This window comes from Leucopleurus acutus, assembly GCF_964270905.1.
Source record: "Leucopleurus acutus genome assembly, chromosome: 20".
Lineage (NCBI taxonomy): Eukaryota > Metazoa > Chordata > Mammalia > Artiodactyla > Delphinidae > Leucopleurus > Leucopleurus acutus.
This window is the reverse complement of record NC_139162.1, coordinates 53,664,391-53,685,926: the sequence shown is the minus strand read 5'-3', so window position 1 is coordinate 53,685,926 and position 21,536 is coordinate 53,664,391. Positions and strand designations below refer to the sequence as shown.

The following is a 21,536-nucleotide window of genomic DNA, read 5'->3' as shown; positions in this document are numbered from 1 at the left end:
TGAGGAGTAAAGCCAGTATATAAGGTTGTGGTTTAGTGATTGGATTCTTAGGGTTCAAATCTTGGCTTCTCTGACAGACTTGTCAGAGAAGGGGGAGGAGGGAAGGATTGGGAGTTTGGGATTAGCAGATGCAAACTATTCTATATAGAATGGATAAACAACAAGGTCCTCCTGTATAGCACAGGGAACTATATTCAATATCCTGTGATAAATTATAATGGAAAAACATATGAAAAAGAATATATACGTTTAACTGAATCACTGCTGTACAGCAGAAATTAACACAACACTGTAAGTCAACCATACTGCAATAACAATTTTTTTAAATGCAACAAACAAAAAACTTAGCTTCTCTGCTTTCCAGGCAGACCTTGGGCAGGTTGCTGCATCTCTGTGTGACTCAGTTGCCTCATCTGTAAAATGGGGATGGTAATAATAGGGTAATACAGGGCTGTTGCGAGGATTCAAATAAGTTAGTTCCTATAAAAGGTTTAGAGCACTGCCTGGCGCATATCACATTGCATTCTCTTCTTTTAGATGTATATTAGTATTACTAGTATTATCTTAACACTAAGAAACCTTTATGAGATGAACCATTATTTTCTGTGCCACTAAGAAGGAGGCGGGAAACCTTTGTTAATTAAACTGTGACACTCCACTGAGTGTAATCTTCGTGGATTTAAAAGCTGTTAAAAATGTGAAAAAAATGTATTAGAATCAACAGAAGCAGGCATTCAGCCTCGATAACTGTTTGCCACATTTATTTTCGTTAATGAAAATAACTTTGCAGTACCCAGGGGATTTTCTTTACGAAAAGGGTATGTTATCACTGGCCTGGAAACAAAACCCAGGGAGGGGGTTCTTTCCCCTTGGAGGCATTTCAGAACCCTCTTCCCCTTCCTATCCCCTCTCTCCGCTCCCTGGCAGGACGTGCCCAAGCCCAGCCCTGCAGCCCGCCACTGCTCCGGCCTGGCCCGGAGGGTGCTGACCATCGCCTTCGCGCTGCTCATCCTGGGCCTCATGACCTGGGCTTACGCCGCCAGCGTGCCGCTGGCCTCGGATCGCTACGGCCTCCTGGCCTTCGGCCTCTACGGGGCCTTCCTCTCGGTGCACCTGGTAGCGCAGAGCCTCTTCGCGTACCTGGAGCACCGGCGGGTGGCGGCGGCGGCGCGGCGGGCGGCGGCGCGGGGCCCTCCGGACGCTGCCACGGCGCGCAGCGTGGCGCTGACCATCTCCGCATACCAGGAGGACCCCGCGTACCTGCGCCAGTGCCTGGTGTCCGCGCGCGCCCTCGTGTACCCGCGTGCGCGGCTGCACATCCTCATGGTGGTGGACGGCAACCGCGCCGAGGACCTCTACATGGTCGACATGTTCCGCGAGGTCTTCGCCGACGAGGACCCCGCCACCTACGTGTGGGACAGCAACTACCACCAGCCGTGGGAACCTGCGGCGGCGGGCGCGGCGGGCGAGGGCGCCTACCGGGAGGTGGAGGCCGAGGATCCCGGGCGGCTGGCGGTGGAGGCGCTGGTGAGGACGCGCAGGTGCGTGTGCGTGGCGCAGCGCTGGGGCGGCAAGCGCGAGGTCATGTACACCGCCTTCAAGGCGCTCGGCGACTCGGTGGACTACGTGCAGGTGAGTGGAAGGCACCCGCACCGCATCGTGGCCCTAACACCCCGAATCCCACTTCCCTCGGATCCTTCATTCAATTTAGAGATTAGAATGAACCTCTTCTTTCCTTCCTTTATTCATTCACCCATTCAGTGGAGAGATTCTTTCCTTCGCTCAATCATTCATACGACCATTTATCCACCTATCCAATAGGGAGATCACTCATTCATTTTATTCATTCATGTATCCATTCAACGAAGAGATTTCTTCCTTCTTTCTCTCGTGTCTTCATTCATTCATCCATTTGATGCAGACTTTCCTTAACTCACTCATTCACTCATCCATCCATTTATCCATCCATTCAACATAAAGATTCATTCATCCATTCTATATAGAATGTCTCCCTCCCTCTTTCCCTTCCTTCTTTCATTGTAGTCCTTTTTTTCTTCACTCATTCATTCATCTAATCAGCCAATATAGAGATCATTCATTCCTTTATTTATTCACTCATTCAATGCAGAGATTCCATCTTTTCTTCAACTAATGTAGAAATTCATTTTTTACTCATTCATTCATGCATCCATCTGTCCATCCAATATGGAGATCATTCATTCATTTATTCATTCACTTATCCATTAAATGTAGAGATTGGTTCATTCTGTTTCTTCCCTTCTTCATTCATTCAGTGTTGAGATTCTCTTGTTCATTTACCCATCCATTTACCTATCTATTCAATATAGAGATTTATTTGTTCATTTTGTCGTTCATTCATCCATTCAATGTAGTTGTTCATTCATTAATGCACTGCCTTATTTTTTTTTAATTGCCGCATAACAAATTTCCACACATGTGGCAACTTGAAACAAAACACATTTATTATCTCAGAGTTTCCATGGGTTAGGGGTCTGGGCAAAGCTTAACTGGATCCTCTGTTCACGGTATCATCAGGCTGCAGCCATGACGTCAGCTGGAGCTGGGTTTTATCTAGTGCTCAGGGACCTCTTCCAAGCTCATGTGTTTGTTGGCAGAATTTGTTTCTTTGCCATCATAGAACTCATGGCAGCCTGCCTCATCAAGACCAGGAAGAGAAGGACTTCCCTGGTGGTGCAGTGGTTGAGAGTCCGCCTGCCGATTCAGGGGACACGGGTTCGTGCCCCGGTCCGGGAAGATCCCACATGCCGCGGAGCGGCTGGGCCCGTGAGCCATGGCCGCTGGGCCTGCGCGTCCGGAGCCTGTGCTCCGCAACGGGAGAGGCCACGACAGTGAGAGGCCCGAGTACCGCAAAAAAAAAAAAAAAGAAAGAAAGAAAGAAAGTGACTAAAACATTCAAAGTTGTGTTCAGATTGGCTGCAGAGTGTCCCAGCTGCTCCCCTTCCCTTGGTGCCCTCCCCTCAATTACCAACCTGACCCTGGTCCCTTCCACCTGCCAGGTCTGTGACTCAGACACCAGGCTGGACCCTGTGGCACTGCTGGAGCTGGTGCAGGTGCTGGACGAGGACCCCCGGGTAGGGGCCGTTGGGGGCGACGTGCGGATCCTTAACCCTCTGGACTCCTGGGTCAGCTTCCTAAGCAGCCTGCGGTACTGGGTGGCCTTCAACGTGGAGCGCGCTTGTCAGAGCTACTTCCACTGCGTGTCCTGCATCAGTGGTCCCCTAGGTGAGCAGGGGTAGGGCTTGGGAGGGCCATGGACGGGGCAGAGAGGGAAGGGAGAAGGGGAGCCAGAATGGATTGAAGACGTGATTGAGACTGGGGACAAAGATGGGGCTGGGGCAGGAACTGGGGATAGGGATAGGATTGGAAGTTGGAGGTGGGGATGGTTTCTGGTGTTGGGAATGCGCTGGAGAAAGGGTGTGGTTGGGGATTGGGATTGGGGCAGGGGGAGGGTTTGGGGAAGGGGAAGAGCTGGGTTTGGAGTCAAGGACAGTGTTGGTGCTAGGTTTAGGGTTGGAGATGGGTTTTGGGATGAGGATGGGTAGCGGATGGGGCTGAGAATGGATGCGAGATTGGGGATGGGTTTGCAGTCAAAGTGGGTGTGGGTCAGCAACAGGACTGGGGCAAGTTTGGGATGGGTGTGGGGGTGAGGAAGGATTTGAGGTTGAGAACAGGACTGGGGCTGGAGTTGTCGCTGGAGACAGGTTGAGAATGGGATTAAGATGGTTAAGGATGGGGTTGGGATTGGAGACGAGTTGGTTTGGAGCTAGGGCTGGGGATGGTGTTGGCAACAGCAGAGGCCGATGCTCCTGTACTCGCCTTCCCCACCTAGGCCTATATAGGAACAACCTCCTGCAGCAGTTCCTTGAGGCCTGGTACAATCAGAAGTTCCTGGGCACCCACTGCACCTTTGGGGATGACCGTCACCTCACCAACCGCATGCTCAGCATGGGCTATGCCACCAAGTAAGCTGAGGGGACAGGGTGTTTGAGTGTGTGCAGAGGCCAGTGAGTATCCACACGTGTGTGTGCATGTGCGTGTGCTGGAAACTCTCCAAACCTAAAGTGCATTTCAAGTGAGCTTTTAGGGGAGAGGAAAAGAAGCCCTATGGAGCACAAGTGGCATTTGTGTTGAATCAGGGAGCAACGCCCTGTGAGACATTAGGGGAGAGTGGAAGATACCATAGGGGCATTTGCATTGAACCATGTGACCCAGCGGACTCTTCTAAGCAGGGCAAGGTGAGGGTAGGAATTCCACCTAGAAGGTACAACCTCAGATGTGGCAAGATGGCTCTACCACAGAGAGCACAGATTACCCCAATCTGTGGGGAGAGAAAGAGATCAACGGAGTGGGATCTCACTAGTGAGAGAGTGAGTGAGAAGATTCAAGTGGGAGAGGAGGGGAGTGCCTCAACTCTAGTAAGTGCTTCAGGAAGAAGAGATGTGATTCAATGAGGCTCATGGGGTGCATGGGCTAGACCAGTGAAGTTAAGGGGAAAGGGATTTCTATGAAGTTCGACTCAGTGACAGCACCAGAGACAACTCGGGGTATACCGAGGGAACCCGGGCATTCATTCGCTTGACAAATATTCTTTAAGTGCTGCCAATGTTTTCAGCTCTGGGGTTGCAGCAGCAAACAAAAGAGATGCAAATTCATGCTTACGTTGATTGGGGAGACAGACAATAAATAAAATATGTGAGTAGAACATATAGTGTATTAGATAACGATCATGCGAAGGTGACACATAAAGCCAGGAAGTTTCCAGATAGGGAGTGAAATGTTAAATTAGGGTAAGATAAGGATGGGCGGGAAATAGTGCAGCAAGGGAGAGGGTGTCAGGAGAGGACAGAGAGTCCACGGGGGTGGGGTTGGAGGTGTCCGCGCATGAAAGGCTTGTGCGCCACAGTAAGAACTGTGAACTAAGATGAGGGAGCCACGAGGAGGGGGTTTGAGCAGAGGGGCGGCATGTTGTTCTAACAAGATCCCTCCAGCTGTACAGACTGCAGGGAGGAAGAGGATTAGCAGGGAGGCCGCTGAGGATGCCAAGCGAGACAGGGGAGGGAGACTGGACACTGTCAAACAGTGCCCGCGGGGATAGACCCTCCTAACAAACTGACTGCTGGAGGCCACCTAAGGTGATGCTCCGTACAAGCCATTCTAGCTTTGCTTGGGCTGGGCTGGAAACCGGGGAGGGATTGATTAGTAATGTCTGGCAGAGCCACTGGAGGGGAGCTTAATGGTTCCATTGAGAAGCTCTAACGCATGGGCTACCCTGGGTAGGAACCATGCCCAGCTTGTTCCTCACCATGGTGCCTGCCAAGAATAGTATTCGTAATAGATTAGTGATAGCATTAGTAATACCGCAGTGATATTAGTAACGCCCGTAGTTACATTAGTCGTAATAGAAATAGTAGTAGTCGTTCTCATCTATTGAGCGAGTGCTGGTCCTAAGCACTTAGCGTTTAATCCTCATCTATTAGGTAGGAACCGTTATTGACCCCATTTTACAAAGGAGAATGAGACAGGCTGGGACCTGGGACCTGGGGCCCTTTACTGCAGTGCTTGCGCCTAAACAAACATCTCCTCCAGCAACAAAATACAAAGAAACTATAAGAGACTAAACATAACTGCACACGTATGCAGTTGGGGCAAATTATGAACAACAAGATACAAAAAGGCCCAAACTCAACCGCCACTTCTGAGGTGTGGGGAGCAAAAGCAGGGTCCTGCGCATGCGCACGATCCCCGTCCAGGGCACCACCAAGGGGGTGGGCGGACCACCTAAGCTACACCCTCCAGCCCACCCACAGATCCGCCCCGACCTTCACCCCATGGGAGGGACCAGCTCGTCCCCGTGTCCCCTCCCCCTTCCCCCAGCGAGCCAGGGAACCTGTTACTTGCAGCAGGAGTCCCAGTAAAGCCTTACTGGAATTTCTCCTTTGGCCTTTTATCAATTTCTATTGATTAAAGAGTCCAAGGACGTAGGTGGGCATCAAGAACCCCGAGGCCCACAGAGGTCGAGAAAACTTGCCCCATGGCCATCTCTGGCTCCCGCTCTCTGTCCGGGGGCCCCAAGGAGAGCCGCGCTGACGGCCCTGCCTCCTCCCACCCGTCCAGGTACACCTCGCGGTCCCGCTGCTACTCGGAGACGCCCTCATCCTTCCTGCGCTGGCTGAGCCAGCAGACGCGCTGGTCCAAGTCGTACTTCCGCGAGTGGCTGTACAACGCGCTCTGGTGGCACCGGCACCACGCGTGGATGACCTACGAGGCGGTGGTCTCGGGCCTCTTCCCCTTCTTCGTGGCGGCCACGGTGCTCCGGCTCTTCTACGCGGGCCGCCCGTGGGCGCTGCTCTGGGTGCTGCTGTGCGTGCAGGGCGTGGCGCTGGCCAAGGCGGCCTTCGCGGCCTGGCTGCGCGGCTGCCTGCGGATGCTCCTGCTCTCGCTCTACGCGCCCCTCTACATGGGCGGCCTCCTGCCCGCCAAGTTCCTGGCGCTGGCGACCATGAACCAGAGCGGCTGGGGCACGTCAGGCCGCCGCCAGCTGGCCGCCAACTACGTCCCGGTGCTGCCGCTGGCCCTCTGGGCGCTGCTGCTGCTCGGGGGGCTGGTCCGCAGCGTGGTGCGCGAGGCCCGGGCCGACTGGAGCGGGCCCTCCCGCGCGGCCGAGGCCCGCCACCTGGCCGCGGGGGCCGGCGCCTACGTGGGCTACTGGGCCATCATGCTGACCTTCTACTGGGTGTGGGTGCGGAGGCTCTGCCGGCGGCGAGCGGGGGGCTACCGCGTCCAGGTGTGAGTCCAGGTGCGCGGGGCGCCCGCTCAGGGGGGTCCGGGGGCGGCCAGAGGAGACCTACCAGGGTCCCCGGAACCACGAACTTGCCGGGTGACCCTCTGGGCCTCAGTTGCCCTCCTCTGTGAAGTGAGGGGCTCGACCCAAGACTCTTCAGCCTGGACTCTTTGGGGGCTGGTAATTCTGGGTCTCTTGGGAGGGGTATTTATTGAACAGGGTGTGGGTTTTTAGGGGCGGGGGGGAAAGGGGCCCCCACATGCTGTCCTGGGGCCCCCGATTTCTCCCTGTTCTTATTTAACCCCCATTTGTACTGTGTGACTAGGATATAATAATTTTATTTATTTTCTTCCGAGCCTACCTCCTCCGTTCGTCTTCTTTTTCTTTATTTTTTTTGAGAACTAAGGAGGCTGAATGGTTGAGAACTGGGAACTCGTGGCTCCATCTGGGGTGCCAGCTGTTTGACACTAGACAGGATACCCTCCTTCCTCGGAGCCTGGACTCCCTCTTTGGAACATAGTGATAGGAGTCCCATGGATCAGGGTTGTTTTGAGGGTGGAATTTCTCAACTCTTCATTCAGTTACTTACAGAGCACCTACTATGTACCCGACACTATCATCTCATTTCATTCATTCTTTGATTCAATCGGCCACAAAAACATTTATCAATTTCCTATTGAATTCCACACACTTTGCCAGGTTTGCAAATACAGAAGCAATTAAGAGGCAGAATTTGCCTTCCAGGAGCTCCTAGTCAATTAAGCCAAGAGACTGTGATCCCTAGTTAAGGACACCCAGACACATGCCTCTATGACTTCTGTTGTCACAGAGGTGGGACGATTTAAATTATGAAAACTATTAAAGATTAGAAATTCAGTTCCTCAGTTGCACTGGCCACAATTCTGGTGCTTCATGGCCACATGTGGCTGGTGGCTGCCATACTGGACAGGGCAGGTCTAGAACGTTTCCATCAGGGCAGAGAGTTCTACTGGACATTGCTGCTGTCCTGACCATTGATCCTGACCCTTGTCTTTTCTTTCATATCCGACACGCTGATCCGTCAGTAGATCCCACTGGTTCTACCTACATGACAGATCTAGGACCACCGCTCCTCACCTTCACTGTCACTGCTTTGTCCCCGAGCTGCATCTCTTCCCTGGATTAAAGTTGCTACCTCATGCCTGGCCTACCACCTAACAGTGACCTCTGCTTCCACCCTTGCCCCCTATGGTCTGTTAGCCATGCAGGAGCTATGTAAATCAAATCAAATCATGACATTCCTGGGCTCAAAAACCACCATGAAAAAAAAAAAAAAACCACCATGATCTCATGCGGAGGAAAATCAAGAGCTTAGGGTGGCCAAGGTCCTGCATGAACTGGTCCCCCCCCCCCCCACCGCGGCCTCCGTGTTCTCTCTGACCTCACTGCATACTCATTTCCTAAAGCCCTGCTCCCAGTGGATTGAACTCCTGGCTGTTCTTGCACACACCAGGCACACCCCTGCCTCAGGGCCTTTGCTCCTGCTGTTTCTTTTGCCTGGAGCGCTCTTAACACATATATTCACATGGCTCATACCTCATCCCCTTCAAGCCTTTATTCTAGGGGCACCTTCTTGGGTGGGGCCTTCTCCAAAGATCCTATTGCTACCCTTCTCCCCCTAACATCCCGTTTCCCTGCTTTATTTTCTCCATCACATATATTATCATATGCCTTGGTGCACATTTTTACATAATTTTCTTGTTTATTTTTTGACCATCGATGAGAATCTAAACTCCATGAGGGTGCAGATTTTTTTTAAATTAAAGTACAGCTGATGTACAATATTATATAATTTTCAGGCATACAACAGATTCAATAATTTATAGATTATACTCCATTTAAAGTTATTATAAAATATTGGCTATATTCCTTGTGCCGTACATTACATCATTGTGGCGTATTTATTTTATACATAATAGTTTGTATCTCTTAATCCCCTCCGCCTGTCTTGAGGGTGCAGGTTTTTGTCTGTTCTGATTTCTTCATTGCTGTGTCTACAGTGCCTTGAAAATGCCTGGCACATAGTAAACGCTCAGTAAATATTTGCTGATTGAATGAATCATTGAAGGGGAACACATCGGTGAATAAGAATATAAAGGAGCTTACCTTTTAAGTGGGGAAGACACAAAACCAAATTAAAAAATAAGTTTACATTAGATCTGAACACGTATAATGCACAAGCTAAAATAGGGGGATGTTGGGAACTCCCTGGTGATCCAGTGGTTAGGGCTCAGTGCTTTCATTGTTGAGGGCCCGGGTTCGATCCCTGGTCAGGAACCAGGATCCACCAAACCTCATGGCACAGCCAAAAAAAATTAAAAAATAAAAAATAAAATAAAATAGGGGGATGTCATGTGGGAGGAGGGGAGTCATCAGAGGTGACATTTGAGCTGCGACCTGTGCAATGAGAGGGAGGTGGCTTTGTGAGGTTCAGAGTAAAGTCATTTCAAGTAGGAAGAACAGCATGTGCAAAGGCCCAGGGACAGGACTGTACTTTGCATGTTCAAGGGACAAAAAAAAAAAAAAAAGGCCAGTGGGGCTAGAGAGTAAAGAGGGGGAGGAGAGGGAAGTGGAGTCAGGCACATAAACACAGTGTCCGCCCACACAGCCTTGTCCTGGAGATTAAATGGGTCAATGCATGTAAAGGCCATTCAGGGGAAATCATAACTGAGTTAACTAGACAAAAAAGGGAACATTATTCTAGGCAGAAACTAGTATGTACCCAGGTCCTGGAGAGAATGAGAAGAATCATGATGAATACAACGAATGAGCAAAGGCCAGAGGAGCTGCAAGATAGAAAGATCAAGGGGGAAGAGTGGGGTGGGACAAAGTTAACCAGAACCTTGGGGGCCTTTGGAGGCCTTCGCAGGGAACTGGATTTTGTTCCAATAGCAATGGGGAGCCACTGAAGGGTTCTGAGCAGAGGAGTGACCTGATCTGACAAACTTCAAAATATCACTCTAGAGATTGGGATTGACATATACACACTACTATATATAAAATAGGTAACTAATAAGGACCTACTGTATAGCACAGGGAACTCTACTCAATACTCTGTAATGACCTATATGGGAAAAGAATCTAAAAAGGAGTAGATATATGTATATGTATAACTGATTCACTTTGCTGTACAGTAGGAACACAGTATTGTAAATCAACTACAGTCTAATAAAAATTAAAAAAAATAAAACCTTAGGGCTTCCCTGGTGGCGCAGTGGTTGAGAGTCCGCCTGCCGATGCAGGGGACATGGGTTCGTGTCCCGGTCCGGGAAGATCCCACATGCCGCGGAGTGGCTGGGCCCGTGAGCCATGGCCGCTGAGCCTGTGTGTCCGGAGCATGTGCTCCGCAACGGGAGAGGCCACAGCAGTGAGAGGCCCGCGTACCGCAAAAATAAATAAATAAATAAATAAAACCTTAGCCAAAGTAGCAAAAAAAAAAATCACTCTGGCTGCTTTGTGGAGAATGCACTGCACTGGCACAAGGCTGAGCAGAGCCAGGGAGGCCGGTGGGGACTGGCTGCTGCAGTGATCCACACAAGAGACGGTGGCAGACCACAGAGAGGGAGCATCTCCATGAGATATTTAGGAATTGAAAAGGCTGAGATGTGGAACTAGATTGGAAGTGGAGGAGGAATTAAACGCAACTTCGGTTTCTGGTTGAGCAGCTGGGTGGATGATGGTGCCCTTTATGACAGCAAGAAAGTCTGGGGGGAGGAACAGCCTTTCAGGGCGATATCAAGGACTCTTGAAGGGTGACTGCTGCAGGCGGAAATGTCCAGGATGCTGCCAGAAATCCGGGGAGGGGTCTGGGCTTGCACCTAACGCCTCATTACAGGACCCTGCACTGCAACAGCTGCGCCTATTACCGTCGTTATGGGGGCATGGGCACCTGGGCATCTTTGGGGTGTGCCGCTCTTCCTCCTAAGTTAGTAGTGACCACCTTCGAAGATGAAAGAATCTAGAGAGCTGAAATAGAGTCTTTATTTTAGGGATGGAAATAGGATAAAAAAGATAGCTTTGTTAGTCGCCGCTGCAGTACCATCGAAAAAACATCCTGGGGAAAAAAGGAGATGTTCGTGTGTGTGTGTGAGAGGGGCTGGGGACCAGAAATCTGGGTCCTGGAGCCTAGGTCCCAAAGGTGGTGATAGGGCTTGGACTCTTAGATCTGAGAAAATAGGGGTTGGGGGTTATGACTCCTGGTCTGAGGAAGGACGGGGTGGGGGCCTGGACTCCTAAGAGGGTCTGGCGACTCAGACTTCTGGATCTGAGGGAGGAGGGGCTGGGGACCCAGACTCTTGGGTCTGGGAACGGAGAGCCAGATGCTGGGATTCTGGGGTCCCAGGGACTCACCACGCCAGCACGGTCGCACTGGCTGAGGCTAAGGCCACAGCGGCCGCGAGCAGGCACTGATTGCCCGGCGTTAGAGCCTCGGGCCTGGCCAGCAGCTCGCCCAGGCTGGGCGTCCAGGGTTCGATCATCTCCCCGTCCCGTGGCGTCCAGCGCAACACTTCCCGAAAAGAGACCTGGAGCTCAGTCTCCCCGCGCGGTGGCGGACCTGTCACTGCGGGGACGCGCACGTCAGCCGGGCACGAGCCCCACCCCTCACGTAGCCCCGCCCCTGCCGCGCAGCTCCGCCCCTCCCGCACCGTTCAGAAAGAAGTAGAGCCGCGCCAGGGGCCGCTGGTCGTGTGTGATCACGCAAGAGAAGGTGCCGCGGTGCGTGGGCTGCACCGGCCGGATCCGAGCCAGGTATCCTCGGGCCCTTGGTATCTCTCGGAAGTAGGACAGGTCCTGAGTCCGGAGCTGCGGGACGCTTGGGCTGGAGCGGCGAGAGGAGGGCCCCCAGCCCCGAGCCCAGAAGAGATTCTCTCCGCCCAGACTCGCCAAACCACAACGTACAGCCCCGCCCCCGAGCTAGACCACGACTTTCTGAGCCCTGGCCCCACCCTCAGCTCTTATTCGCCGATCTTTCACGCATAGTCCCGCCTCCTAAGTCTTGACTCCGCCTCTTGGGCCTAGTATTTGCTCTCCCGCCGAAAACTACGGATAACCCACCCCTGAGCTCTGGTTCTGCATTGTGAGCTTGCCCCTTACCTTAAATGCCGAGACCCTCCCCTTGCACGAAGTCTGAATCTAGACCGAATCCCACCCTCTGCATCCTGACTCCCCATCCTCTAGTAAAGCATAACCCGCCTCCTGTCTTCATGCTGGACCCTCCCCGACTCACACCTCCTGCGAACTTCCAGGAATAGGTGATCTCTTCCTTAGGCAGCTGGAAGTTCACAGTGCAAAAGAACATAGCCTGATGACCCCGAGTCACCGTCAAGTCCTGAACTGAAGACAAGTCCTCATCACCGCCTCGGCCCGCCCACGTCCGGCCCCGCCCCCAGACCACGCCTCCTCCGCACTCAGCTCCCTCTTCCAGTTTTTCAGGTTTCTTGCCCTTCAAGGCCACGCCCCTCACCTGGGCAGTCTAACGGGAGGTCGCAGACCGTAGAGTAGCATCCTCGGCAGCGGAAACGCCGGGCGACCTCCTGGAGTCCTATGGGACGGGAACGCTGGATCTGGACTCCATCTGCCTCCCCTAGTCCGGGTCCCTTCGGCCACCTTAAGGTCTATTTAACCTCCTTGGATTCTACCTGCCAGACAGAATCTGGGCCCCGCCTTCCCTGTGCTCACTGGCCAGCTCTCACCACGCTCCAGCCTCTAGGATCCCTATTGGTTTGCTTTGGTTTTCGGACCCGCCTTTTATGAGGTTTGTGAACAATACCTGGTTTACTTACTTTTCCCCGGGGCTCGTATTGGCCCCCTTCGGATCAGAGGCCCACCCGTCCTCTCCCATTTGTCCCAGGTTTCGACACCTACCACCCCGCTTCCCCCGCAATTCTGAGCTCTGAATGATGTGCTTACCGCAGGGACGGATGCAGGCCTGGACTGCGGAGAGAAAGCAAGCGTCACTACCCTGGAAGTCGCGGCAGGTGCCCACCTTAAGTTCCCCTAGAGGAAACGTTTCTGGGCCGGATGCATTCCTCCAAGAGGACAGAGCCAGGCCTGACGCGGTCCACCTAGGGGGCGGGGCCAAGCCTGCTGCATTCCACCTGTAGGCGGGGCCAGGCCTGCAGCATTCCACTAAGAGGTCAGGCACAGGCCTGCTGCTAGCGTCTAAGAAGGGGTGGGGGGAAAAGGGCGGCAGGCCTGCTGCTCTCACCAAGGAAGCAGGGCCAGTTCCGGTGTATTCCGTCAAACGGGGCGGGCTTAGATCCTGGGCGATGCTCAGAGGGGACAAAGTCTAACTAGGGGGCCCAGTTAGAGGTGTGGTTGGGCTGGAAGTAGCCCCTAAGGCGGCCCGGTTGGAAAGGAAACCTTTCAGAGTGCACAGGGCCAGACACAGAGATCCAGGAAGAGGCCCGGGCTAATCTGGGACAGGACCGTCCTAAGAAGCGTTCCAGCTAGAGATAACCTTCCGTCGGAGGGGCGGGGCCGGACCCAGAGTGGTCCAAGCAGAGGAAGAGGCTGTGTCCCGAGTGACCCACCAACGGAAGCTCGGCTCAGAGATCGGACCAGGGGTTTGCGCTGAAGGGAGCAGATGGGGGTCTCGGGAGTGGGGTTTTCTAATTGTCTGTTTCTGAGGGAAGGAGATGGTCTATTTTACCTTCTTTAAGCTGTAATATAATCTTCTGCATTTTCTCCGCGGCATGAGGAAAGGCAACCCGAAAGGACCCTGGAGCGTAGAGGGAGTCCTTGTAGTAAAGACCCTTCCCCAAGGCTGGCCGGGCTTGACAGAACTCGCCGTCATCGTGCCTGTGCCCCTCCCCCAACCCCTCTCCACCCCCATGTCTCTGGTATAGGCCACATCCTCCTACCCTGTCTACCCCAAAGGCTGACAGATCCCCAAATCTCCTTCCTTCTGCTGACTCTGGACTAACCTCTCTGATGGAACCCCTCAGCATCATCTGTGTTATCTTGTTGAGGGGAAAGGGGAGGATAAAGGTCACATGTCTTCCAAGGCCTCCGAGGCTCTATGGTCTGGCTTACTCTCCCTCTCTATTCCATCCCTAATACCCACCTTTCGTTTCCCCTAATATGAAAAGAACCATATTCTCTAGCACTTCAGGGCCTTTGCGCGTGCCGCCTTCAGTTTCCAGCACGTCTCTACCGCTGCTCCTACTCATCCTTCATGCCACACCTCGTGCCACCTCCTTAGAGGTTTTCCCTGACAAGTATAATCTAATCCAGTCCCCTGTTTTTGTCTCTAGTAGTGCTGCATTCATTCCATTATAGCTCTCACCAGTTTGCAAATACATTTTTTTTTCCCCCCCGGTACGCGGGCCTCTCACTGCTGTGGCCTCTCCCGTTGCGGAGCACAGGCTCCGGACGCGCAGGCTCAGCGGCCACGGCTCACGGGCCCAGCCGCTCCGGGGCATGTGGGATCTTCCCGGACCGGGGCACGAAGCCGTGTCCCCTGCATCGGCAGGCGGACTCTCAACCGCTGCGCCACCAGGGAAGCCCGCAAATACATATTTTATATATACATAGCGATCATTTAAGTCTGTCTCTTAGTGCTATGTCCTCAGAACCCAGGAGAGGGCCCTGAGTCTTAGAGATAAGTATGTGTAGAATGAATTCCAGGATCCAACTGGAATGGAGACCACAGCTGGAGGCAGTGACCCCGATCCATCCTTTGGATGTGTTATATTTGGCCTGGAAAGTGTTTTTTAAAATGAACCAGTTGCCATCATATAAAATTGGGGAAAAGTCACATAAAATGTTTGGCATCCCTTTAAGAAACTTGGAAGAGCTGTAAGAGAGACCGTACTTCCATGAGGCAGCAGTTGGCCGGAGCGTAGTAGCAGCCTCCCCCTTCAGACAGGGCACACACCCACTTTTACAGAGCTCCCAGCCTCTTCATTTCTATCCCTCTTTCACTCCTTTTTTTCCCCTTTCTTTTCTTTCTCTTCTTTATTTTTATTTTATTTTTTTTGGCCATGCTACATGGCACCATGCGGGATCTTAGTTCCCCGACCAGGTATCGAACCTGTGCCCCCTGCAGTGGAAGCGTGGAGTCCTAACCACCAGGGAAGTCCCTCACTCTTTTTATGTTCTCTGTCCTTATGGATGTTTGAGTTTTGACCACTGAAATGGCCTCCAAGCTATAATGTTTTGGGGCTTTTTCAAAGTGGATGGGTGGAATGATTTACAGGTGGAGGCGGTTTTGGAAATCAAGAAACGTGGCAGGGTCCTATGGGCTGAATTGTCTCCCTCCCAAATTCATATGTTGAAGTCCTAACCCCCAGTCCTTCAGAAGGTAACTGTACTTGGAGATAGAGTCTTAAGGAGGTAATTAGGTTAAAATGAGGTCTTTAGGGTGGGCCTTAATCCAATATGACTGATGTCCTTAGAAGAATAGGAAATTTGGACACGGACACAGAGGGAAGCCAGTCATCTACAAGCCAAGGAGAGAGGCCTCAGAAGAAACCAACCCTGCTGACACTGACTCCTTGATTTTGGACTTCTAGCCTCCAAAATTGTGAACAAATAAGTTTCTGTTATTTAAGCCACCCGGTCTGTGGTATTTTGTTACAGCAGCCCTAGCAAACAAATACACAGGGATTGCCAGTTGCCTCAAAATATCTATTTTCTCTTTAGTAACATAATACTGCATTTTAGCTGAGAAAGCACCCTTCCCGGCTTCAGCTAAAAGACTGCATTTCCCAACCTCCCTTGCAGCTAGTTGTGGTCATGTGACTTAGCTGTGATCATATGACCAACTTCTGCTCCCTGAGATTAAGTGCAAATGTCATGTGTGAGTTACAGAAAGCAGGCTTAAGAGAGAAATGGTGACATATTATTGACCCCTTCCCCTTCCTCCATCCTGTTGCCTGAAACTTAGATTTGATGGCTGGCGCTCTAGCAGTTATAAAGGACCATGAGGATAAGGGGGTATACCCTAAGATGGTAAGGCAGAAAGCTGGAAGGGGCTTGGGTTCCCAGGAAAATGGAGCTGCCATACTAGCCTTAAGTGCCTAACTCAAGACTTATTTTTTATGGGAGGAATAAACTTCTAGCTTACTTAAGCCAGTGCAGGTTTCTCTGCAATTTAAAACCGTACAAAACAGGACGGAATTGAGAATATTGGCAAGAGACTGGCTGAAGTGATGATCATTGGGTAGAAGCTGGAGGGGGCGCTGAAGCCAGGAAGCAGGTTCAAAATGAGGGGTCGAGGACTTAGTGGTCTCTCCTTGGCCACAAGGCAGGCATGTGGTCTGGAGATGGCAGGATGGTCGGGAGGATGTGGTCCGAGTCGGGTGCTCAAATGAGAGGCCAGGATGTTGGAGGAGGCATCTAAGGAATATCTGTGGACCAGACCAAATGACTCACGGGGAAGGGATACACCAAGTCAGCCATGGGGCAGGGGAGAAGCATGGGAGTAAAGTAGGGATGGAGTGAAATAACCAGAGAGGCCAAGGGGCAGGGGCTATATCCACTGAACCACAAGGGGGCGCGGGTGGATGTTATAAAGTCTCCCCCAAAAGAGGTGCTTCATTAGGAACTTCAACTGTTTCTGATCATCTGGGTTTGAGTCCTGTCTCTTCCGATGATAAGCACACCTGTCGCACACCTGAGCTAGCCATCACACATCCTCCTCCCTATGTGACCTCGGCCAAGTATTTAACCTTCCTGATCCTCAGTTTCCTCGTTCATAAAACGGGGACAATATTGGCGTCTACCTCACAGGGTTGGCGGGGAGGATTTAATGTCATACAACATAAAAGCATTCCCCTTCCAAACTATGTGCCAGGTACCATTTAATGACCATGTGGGATAATGTCTCTAAGTGCTTGGAATGGTGCCTGGCACACCGTGTCATAGAAGGGTCAACTCCTGGTATTACCATCCCCAAGTTTGAGATGGGGAAACCAAGGCACAGAGAGGTTAGGAAGGCAGCCCAAGGTCACATAGCTAGATTTGAACCCAGGTGGTCCAACTCCAGAGCCTCCACATGCGACCACTACCTGTGGTACACACACTGCCCTCCTTGACACCATATTATCCATTCCATGGTTTATATGCACTAACAGTGTCACCTGCCACCACCGGGAGCCACTCTGAGTCAGCACGTCCATCTCTCAGGTCCTCCATTTGGGAGAGACCCGGGAGTCATCCTTGATTCTCCCCATACCCCTCACCCCATATATGTCTGGTCCAGACATCTCCTGGGTGCATCCTCCCTGTCTAGCTGAGTCCCAACTTGCCCATCTGGAAAATGGGGCTATAAAACTCCACCTCCTAGGGCTGATACAAGGATATCCTTTAGGAAGATAATTAACAAGTAACTCTGCCAGGACTTCACTGGTGGTCCAGTGGTTTAGACTCTGAGCTTCCACTGCAGGGGGCACAGGTTCGATCCCTGTTCAGGGAACTAAGATCCCGCATGCCACACCGCGTGGCCAGCAAAAAAATATATAAACAAAACACAGCATCTTCCATATAAGGGGCAGGTTGGTCTGGGCCCACCTGAACCACCGCATCTGGTCCGAGCCACCACTGACCTCACTGGTCTCTCTGCTTCTGCCCTTGACCCACGTGGCTTTAGTCAGACCCCCTCCTTCCTTAAAATCTTCCAATGGCTTCCCCATATCAAGAGCAAAAGCCGAAGAGACTGGCTAAAGTGATGGTCATTGAGTATAAGCTGGAAAGAGGAGCCACCTTGGCTAAGGTCAGACCAAGGGCCCACCATAGTGGTTCTCAAAGTGTGTCCCTAGAACAGCAGCAGCAGCTCCCGGGAACTTGTTAGCAATGTCCATTTCTGGGCCCCACCTCAGACCTACTGCTCAGAAACAGAGGGAGGGGCCCAGGAGTCTGCATTTTAATAAGCTCCCAGGAGAGTCTGACATACACTGTGGGGCTAGAGAACCACTGGCCCCAGGGCCTTTGCACTGGCTCTCCCCTCTGCCTGGAAGCTCTCTCCCCAGGTTATCCGCATGGCTCTCACTGTCCCCTCGTTCCAGTCTTTGCTCAATTGGACCTTCTCATTTGCAACTCTCCTGATCACCCCAATGGCCACCCCATTCTGTCCCCCTTCTGTTTTCCTCCACAGCACAGATCACCAACTGACATCAATGGCATTTCACTTGTTATGTTTAATAATCAACATAAGCAACCTGAGGGCAGGTGGCTTGCAGTTTTGGTCACAGCTGTGTCCCCGGTGGTGTTCCTGGCACATTCAATAAATATCTGTGGAGTACCAGCTTCTCCCAGCCTCCAGTCTCCCTCCAGTCCGTCCTCCATGTGGCCCCAAAGGATCTTTCTACACGCAGAGCTGACCCTGCCCTTCCCCGGCTCACAGCCCTGCTCCTTCAGGACAGAGTGTCAAGTCTCCCTGACTCCCAGCTGAACCCTGGATGTCCCCCAGGCCCCTCGCAGTCATTACATCCTCGCCCAGCTGGCCATCTGCCCCCACCCCTGCTCTTCCTCCCAGGCTCCCGGTCTCAGGGATGACCCTCTGCCCCCTCAGGCATGGAGGCAGACCCCGGACACGGCCCCTAATCCTCCTCTTCCCCTTTTCCTGAAGAGCTCATCAGATCCAAGCCCCATCCCTCCTGCCCTTGACTCTGTCTACCCGATTCCCTCTTTTCCAACTTCACAATCCCCACCCCAGCTCTGGCCTCCTTCACAGCAGCCTCTACCCAGGCCTCCCAGCCTCCACGCTCTCCCCTGCTCCAGTCGGTCCCACACACAGCCCTTGCCAGGGTCTTCTACACTCAGAGCTGGACTTGTTTCTGCTCTTTTCAAAACCTTGTGTGACAAGTTGGCCTAAACCGGGGAGAACAGGCATCTCCTGGAATCTTCCTCCCTCCTCCCCAGTCAGCTCTGAGTTCCTCAGCTCTCCCTTTGGGGGTGGGGGATCCGCAGCTGAAGTCTTCTCCATGCTGGACCCCCCGGGAGCCCCCTGGATAGATGGGAACCTCCTCACGTTTAGGGATCTTTGTCAAAGAAGCTCCGTGGCAAGAGCAGGAAGCGAAAGAAGTAACAGCTAAGATGTAGAAATAAGTGCAGAGCCCCCAGACCACTGACGTGGCCGGTTTATGCTGCAAAGCAGTGAGCGCTCCCATCCCCAGTCTCCAGCACACTGCGGGCATGGGGGTGGGGGTGGGGGATCCTGTGTCACATGACCACGGTGGCCTGCTGCAAGGGTCGCCCCAGCCCTGAGGTCCCTCCCCACCGGCACATGCATGTGTTTCTCTAGAGTGTGTGTCTCACCCACCCCAAGGCTGTCACGTGTGCCTGTCTCCCTTCACAGCTGTCACCTGAATCATCCTCTCTCTCCCTGTTCCTACCTGTCTTCCGGCCCCCTAATAGCCTCACATGTCAAAAATGTGGAATTACTTTGTTAACTGTAGGGAATATGTGTGTTTTATCCTAGAGGAAGATCTCTTCCCTGAAGTCTGTCTCACTGGGGAAGCCCTGCCTCTCACTGAGCTCTGAGGCCACCCTGGGAGGCAAGGAGATTGTCCCATCTCTCAGATGGGTAAGTTGAGGCCCGGGGGGGCGGGGGGGCCGTGATGCATCCAGAATCTCATAGCCAGGAAGAGGGCAAGCCACACAGTGAGGTCAGAACGCACATCTCCCTGATCCCAGCTGGCTTGAGACTCTAAGTTACTTCTGCACTGTCTCCACCAGCCCCTGCCCATCTCCTCTCCCCGACAAGGCTGCCCAGCTCCCTCAGCTTCCAAGCGTCACCTCCTCCGAGATCGCTGTCAAGTTCTGGGCTTTCCCCGCACAAACATCCATCTCCTGGGGGCTCCAAGCCCGCATCTCCCGCCGCTGCCAGCCCCGCCCCACTCACCCTGGGCAGCGGCCACCTCCTGCAGGGAGTGGGTCATCTGGGTGAAGGCGTCGTGCAGATGGCTCCTTTCCTCGTAGTCTGGGGGTCGGAGGCAGGAGCTGGGGCGAAGCGGTTCCCCAACACCACATCCCCAAAGTGGACCTTCCTCTGCCTCTCTCTGAGCCTCTGGCCCCCGCAAAGCCTCTGTCCTCCCGTCTGTCTCTGAGCCTCTGGCCCCCGCAAAGCCTCTGTCCTCCCGTCTCTGAGTCTCTGGCCCCCGCAAAGTCTCCATCCTCCCGTCTCTGAGCCTTTGTTCCCCTCAGTCTCTCCAGGCCTCTCTGGTCCCTCCCTCCACATGCCCCCCTCGGGGCCCTGGAGGATGTGGGGTGTCTCCTCACTGATTTCAGTGTCCTGGAGGCCCTTAAAGGCATCTGTTAAGGCCTCCTCACACTTCCCAAGGTCGGGGCTCTCCAGGCCGACGAAGATCTGGCAGATTTGGAGGCGCTCATTGTAAGACGTGAAGCAGAGGAGACAGGCCCAGGCAGAGGCCCGGAAGACCGTGAGGGCCACCAGGGCGGACGGCACAGCGCTCCCTGCGGCCAGAAGGGCCATAGCGGAGGGTCTCAGCCTGTGGAGAAGCTGGAGACTTTTGTGAGGTCACAGTGGTGTGGGGGAGGGGCTCAAGATACAGGGTCAGAGGTCAGGTTGCAGTCTCCAGTCCAATGTCAGGTTCCAGGGTTTTCAGGGAGGAAGGGTGTATTGGGTCAGGGGTCAGGGGTCGGACCCCAGGCTGATGGCTGGGCCGGATGCCAGGCTCCCAAGAACCTCACCTGTGACCCTGGACGTCCTCACAGGTTAAAGGGTCTCAGGGACCCAGAGGCCGGCAGTACGGTGTGCGGGGGCCCGCCAAGCCCTGGGGTGTGGTAGTGGGGTGCAGCAGAAATGGACATGGCACAGAGACACCGTGAGGGCCCGAAAGACAGAAACCAAGCCATGGAGAGACATGGGGAGCGTCAGAGACCCAGAAAGCACCACAAGAGACAGATGGAGACAGGGTCTCAGAGGTCACTGTGCAGAGACCCAGCGGAGATGGAGAGACAGAGAGGAAGCAAAACAGAGATATCTTGATGGGAGAGAAACTCTTTGAGGGAAGGGGCAGGAAGGAATGTAGGGACGAGGACACGAGGAACAGCCCAGCCTCTCCTCCCACGATATCTGCGGCAGCCCCTCTCCCCAGCCTGGCGGGGTGGGGCAGGGGACCGGGGTCAGGGGTCCCCGCCGGGCCGTCCCGTGCAGGGCGCAGCCTGGGGAAAGCTAGGAGGCCGTATAGTGATCTCCGTGGGTGTCCTCCTCAACTATACAACCTCCTACCTCAGCCCGGGGGGCGCGGCAGGTGGACAGACAGACGGATGGACTGGACGGACAGACGGGGGCCAGGGAGGGCGGGGAGGGCCGGGGAGGCCCCAGCCGCGATGGTGAGCCCCCGACACGGACCCACAGACACGAGCTTGTGTGCGGCGAAGGCCCCGCAAGGTCGGTTCTACGGGTGGGTGCCAGGACCCAGGAATGCGGGCCCCCGGCCCCCTCCTCCCCAAGGAACCCAGGAGTCAGCCCCTCGGCCCCTTCCTCACCAGGGACCCAAGAATTCAGGCCCCAGGCCCCTTCCTCCCCACAGGTCCCCGCAATCCAGGCCCCCTAGCCTCCTCTCCTCCCCCAGATTCAGAAGTCCAAGTCCACAGCCCCCTTCTCCACTGGGGACCCAGGAAGCCAGGCCCCCCAGCCCCCTCCCTCAGACCTGGGAGTCCGGCCAGGCCTGCCTCCTTGGAGAAGACACAGCCTGGCTTCCTG

The 21,536-nt window shown here is 53.6% G+C and overlaps 2 protein-coding genes across 2 annotated transcripts; one reads left to right on the top strand and one right to left on the bottom strand.

The window, feature by feature from the left end:
- Positions 1-911: 911 nt before the first annotated feature.
- HAS1 (hyaluronan synthase 1) lies at positions 912-6,832 on the top strand (the record flags this gene model as incomplete). The annotated part of the gene is made up of 4 exons (XM_082863609.1): positions 912-1,632; positions 3,039-3,264; positions 3,872-4,004; positions 6,157-6,832. Exons 1-4 carry the CDS (start codon positions 1,021-1,023, stop codon positions 6,830-6,832), a joined length of 1,647 nt encoding a protein of 548 aa, XP_082719735.1. The 5' UTR covers positions 912-1,020.
- Positions 6,833-10,831: 3,999 nt separating this feature from the next.
- On the bottom strand, positions 10,832-20,300 carry SPACA6 (sperm acrosome associated 6; the record flags this gene model as incomplete). The annotated part of the gene is made up of 9 exons (XM_082862726.1): positions 10,832-10,916; positions 11,213-11,423; positions 11,509-11,665; positions 12,090-12,196; positions 12,327-12,404; positions 12,773-12,796; positions 13,515-13,583; positions 19,710-19,787; positions 20,087-20,300. The coding sequence occupies 9 exons, from the start codon at positions 20,298-20,300 to the stop codon at positions 10,883-10,885; spliced, it is 972 nt and encodes a 323-aa protein (XP_082718852.1). The 3' UTR covers positions 10,832-10,882.
- Between the last annotated feature and the right edge of the window lie 1,236 nt (positions 20,301-21,536).